This window comes from Penaeus japonicus, unplaced genomic scaffold (genome assembly GCF_977035675.1).
Source record: "Penaeus japonicus unplaced genomic scaffold, GWHDUDI00000001_assembly GWHDUDI00000018, whole genome shotgun sequence".
Lineage (NCBI taxonomy): Eukaryota > Metazoa > Arthropoda > Malacostraca > Decapoda > Penaeidae > Penaeus > Penaeus japonicus.
The window spans coordinates 30,076,989-30,081,964 of NW_028234420.1; the positions used below are offsets into that span (position 1 = coordinate 30,076,989).

General features: G+C 37.5%; 1 protein-coding gene across 1 annotated transcript in view; it reads right to left on the reverse strand.

Annotated features, from left to right (window-relative positions):
- Positions 1-883: 883 nt before the first annotated feature.
- Positions 884-4,976, reverse strand: part of LOC122259094 (putative cytochrome P450 49a1) — a 5,687-nt gene continuing 1,594 nt past the window's right edge. The window contains exons 4-10 of the mRNA XM_086546861.1: positions 4,802-4,878; positions 3,403-3,604; positions 2,844-3,009; positions 2,516-2,685; positions 2,205-2,283; positions 1,872-2,075; positions 884-1,468 (exon numbers count right to left, since the gene is read on the reverse strand). Of these exons, the coding sequence (XP_086402987.1) occupies positions 1,358-1,468; positions 1,872-2,075; positions 2,205-2,283; positions 2,516-2,685; positions 2,844-3,009; positions 3,403-3,604; positions 4,802-4,878 (1,009 nt within the window). The 3' untranslated portion in view covers positions 884-1,357. The remainder of the gene's footprint in view (positions 1,469-1,871; positions 2,076-2,204; positions 2,284-2,515; positions 2,686-2,843; positions 3,010-3,402; positions 3,605-4,801; positions 4,879-4,976) is intronic.

Genomic DNA, 4,976 nt, shown 5'->3' on the forward strand with positions numbered 1-4,976 from the left:
TCTGCATTTTTTTCTCAATGGAATATGAGGATAAAATGTGATATATATATATATATGTGTGTGTGTGTGTGTGTGTGTGTGTGTGTGTGTGTGTATGTGTGTGTGTGTGTGTGTGTATGTGTGTGTGTGTCGATGAAACAAGAAAAGGATGGGTTGTAAGTCATTGTAATAATATTAAGGTTTGAAAGGCAACTGATTACATGATATTTTATTTGGATAAAAACTAATAACATCTATTACTACCATAAATTAGCTCTAATATGAACATAATAAATATTATCACGATATTGTTATAGATATAGATCTGATACATATGTATATTCATTCATTATGTATTGATACATCATTGTACTATGCATTATATAAATACTCACATGTATTCATGAGATCTAACGGTTAGGAGTCGAAATAAACTTTGATCTGGCTTACGTATAACCCATCTTCATATGATGTCAGTTCCGCTATTGCTAGCATACGATACGATATACTGATATGTGTTTACATTATGATCCTTTTGATCGTTGTATATTACATGCGTCGCAACCTCTTCATATTACGATCCACATGTATTGTTTATCGTAGGTCACTTGAAGTCTTCTTAGCATAACGTCCGCCCTTTCAACATCTCTGAACCGACCTAGGCTGAATATATTCGCTCTTGTTTCAACAATTAAGAGTGCTAGTACCTATTCGGCCCCGAGTTCTCTTTTGTCAGACTCTAGGGTGAGAACGAGCTCCCTCTTAAGCTCACAGGCCTCCTCGTTCTTACTATCCACTCTCTATCTGTATTAATTTTTTTTTTTCTTCTTTCTTTTTTTTCTTTTATTTTATTTTCTTTCTTGTACAATAAACCGTGGAACTCTTGATATTGTCTGCTTTCTGCCGAACGAGCACTTAAGTAAGCCTGGCTCTAATCCCTCAAGAACATGGCTGTTACACTCACAGATGTGTACTCGTTCTCTTTGACCTAACCAATTACAATGGTCTGATACTACAAAAATAAATAAGTTTTGCCATAAAGTATGAATAATCCATTCTATAAAATCTCTAACGTTCTAAAGAAAAAGAAAAACATCTTTTGGAGTAGTTATGTATTGCCAAAATACATTTACTAAAGAAATACACAGTTGTATTAAGTGATACTCTATATGAAAAGATTGAGTAAATATGAATCAACAAAACCTATGAATAATATCTATCGTCATTTTGAAATTACACCTGCATTACACACAAGGTGATCGGTTGCTCAACTCTTAAACATGCCATCTTTTATTCTCGATAATTATACTGTTATAAGGTTCGAATAGTTTCTCCGTGAGTTGCCGAAGCGGTACGTTCCTCCGAAGAATACACTTCATTATTTGCGCTCAGTGAAGCTAAACCTGAGAGGTTCCGAAGGCATGAAGACGAGGCGGGTAAGGATGTCCATGTCCTGATACTTGTAGTCCACTGTGAAACGTTGCATGACCTGGCAAGGCAGTCATCAATTTAGTTATCAGTATCACAAATAATAGTAGAAAACAATATACTATTTAGGTGGTAGGTATTTCAAGGTGCTGTATTTACTGAGCATGATGAAAAAGCGTTTACACAGTATAATCTGGGTTCTCATTTGTCTCTTCTGTGTCTCTGCTTCTCTGCCTCTCTCTCTCCCTCTCTCCCTCCTTCCCCCTCTCTCTCTCTCTCTCTCTCTCTCTCTTTGCTTCTGCCTATCTACAATTTAGTTTTCTCTCACTCATAAAAAATGTATGCAGTTTAGTTAGTATATAGATCTCATGGGGATCACCGACTACTCATACAATGACATTTACTTTGACCCAGATGTAACCAATCCTTTCATTCTATTACGCTCTCTTAGACTATTCACTTACCCTTGCCAAAAATGTATACATCTCTTGCTCTGCAATGCGCCGTCCAATGCACATCCTGATGCCAGCGCCGAAGGGAAGAGAAGCATAAGGATGGATAGGACCCAGAGGCCGGTCACGTGACCATCTGTCTGGGACGAACTCCTTGGCTCGCGGGAACACCTCTTCGTCCCAACCGCTGAGCATGGTAAGAGCTACTGCTAGGTACTGTGTGTAAAAGAAAGAATGGTTATAATATCAATGAGTAATAATTATATGTAGAAACTAATATAAATGAAGAAGATATAATGAAACAATTAACAAATATCGGAGGCTAGCTTTGACTCCCGTTCTTACCCCCTTTGGTACAACGTATCCTCCCAGCACTGTGTCTTTGTCTAATATCCTTCCCAAGCCGACAGTCAGCGGAAAGATCCTAAAATTGGAAGTTTTCTCAATTAGATCATCAAATTTCGCAATTAAAGCACTGTATAGAACAAACTATACTACAGAAAAGGAAAATGTGGAAAAAGAGGAATTTCTCATGATTTCAATGAATAACATTTACTCTATTTTCAGAGGAAAATTAAGTATGTGTGCTCGTTCTTTTGAAGTCTTGGAAGGTAGCATTGTGCATAAACCCGATTCTTTCAATAATGAAAACGTACCTTAATGCTTCTTTAACCACACACTTCATGTATGAGAACTGCGCCATGTGTCTGGCTAGGAGAGGTCCTTGATGATCACCGAGGACTGAGTCCACTTCAGCCTGTAACTTCGCCTGTACCTCCGGGTTTCGTGCTAATAGATACAACGTAAATCCCAGTGAGTGGGAGGTCTGTAAAAATTCATACGATAGATTTACTTTACTATCAATCATGGGGAAAGCAAAGTAATCATTCAAACAGTCTGATTATTCCTTGTTTTATTCCATTTGATTCTTATTGACATTAATTCACTAGCTTTTGCTTCAGCTAAATATCTAAGTTCCCTCACCGTGTCGATGCCAGCAAACAACATGTCCAAGATGAGTGTGACCACATCCTTCTTGGAAAGTCCTTCGGTCATCAGGAGGTTTTCCATCAGGGATAACTCACGCTCACTGTCAGGATCCTGAGCCAAGATGGCTGCCTCTGTCTCCTGAACGTTACGGACTGCAATCCTGAAGTGAAAGGAACAGTGGAGGAAGTTAATATTGAGCATCTAAGAAACCAAATAATAACAGATTTAAGACATAATACAGTAGAATAAATCAATTACAGTTTTTGACTGCATTGTCTTGTTGAGAACAGGTTGAATCGTTTCGATACTGCTTCAGTAGTTTAAAAGGGCCCTCAGATATAAACCAGTAACTCGAAAGACGAAATTTGATCGAAAGCACTTAATCAAGAACTTACCCATATCTCCTATGAGCTGACCTGACACCAATTTAAAAAAATATATATTTAATAATAATAAATACTAAGACTTTTACCAGCAACGGAGTTAAGAATATTTCTCAACCTAATTTTATCCTAAAACTCCGGCAAGCCATAGGAAGGTAATAAAGACTTACTCCAAAAATTGTTCATGTCTCTTTTTCAGCTTCTTGAACGAAGGAGTTCGAAGGATCTTCCACAAACCTGATGATACTTCGATATCATTCACTGCCTGTAAGATATCATTGACGATCTCAATCAGCCTCAGAGAGTCGGATCCTTCAGGGATGTCGGGATCAAGGCATCCTAGACGGCGATTCAGAGCCACCAAACCGACGGCTAGAAAGGTAAATAAACAAATTAATAGGTACATGCATACATATATGTACACACACACACAAAAATGTATGCATATATATACATGTTTATAGATACACACACGCGCATATTTATATATATATATATATATATATATATATATATATATATATATATATATATATATGTATATATATTGTGTATGTATATATATAGTGTGTATATATATATATATATGTATATATTGTTACCGACGGTGATATTCGGGCACACAAGATTCCCTCATAGATACTCGAGGGATAATAGATACCCTTAACAATTACCATGTAGTCGAAAACTGTTCAGATTCTCAGACCGAAGACTTGTGTACTTGTCTCCTCTATATATAATTGTTAGAGAGAAGATTGCCACGTATATAGTTTTAAAGTTTTCATTGGAAAAATATCAACAGGGAAATTCTTACTGTATTCATTCATAGCACTAATTTCTAAATATGTTAATGCAAATGATAACCTGTCTGCACAGAGAGAGCTTAGTTATCTCTTTTTCTTTCACAATAAATATGTGCAATATAATATTCCGTTGATAACCTTAGCAGTTGCTGTGGTAGGCAATTTTAAACAGTAAATCAATTCCTAACTACCTTTAGAACACCTCGCCACCTCTCCTAAACTTTTCTTCTGCAAAGAGCGATTTTAGGAGAAACCGGTCGTTCTCCCTTCAAATTGGGAGTGATATTCGGACGTCTTAGGGAGTTTGGAGTTCCGATGGAATGGGAGGGAAAACAAGGGAGCTTAATGATATTAACAGCCAGCGATGTTGGCCACCCACATTGCTGGACCGAGCAAGACATAGAGCTCCACCAAATCCCTAGTTGAGTCGTCCCTTGTGTTTAATTATGGTGCTGAGCCTGGAGACTCTGGAGTCGTTGATGCTAACCAAAAGAGCTTTTGTTATGGCGTCGGTCGGATGGGATGTTATTGATGATCTTTTTCCAGTCTTAGGGTGCCAAGAGATTCAAGTTTCAATATCAATAGGTGTTATGAAACATGTCATATGGTAATATCTCGTACTCATTGCATCTGTGGGAAATGAAGGTGGAGTGAGAAAGCTATCTCTTTATTGTTTTTTTTCCGTGATTGATTCAAAGTCTGTTTAAAACTCTCGCCTTTGCAGCTGTCGGGGAAAACATATCATACTGGAACATATATTACTTACATTCAAGCGCCCATTTATAAAGTTCAAACTGGAAGTTACTTGGCATTTCCCCGTGCTCTGCCTGCAACTCTGCGATCCTGTGGATATAAAACTATAATGAACAAACCTTTCCTCCCATGTCCCATGTGTTTCAATTTGTCCCTTAGACACTGATGAACTCCCCTGCATTAAAATG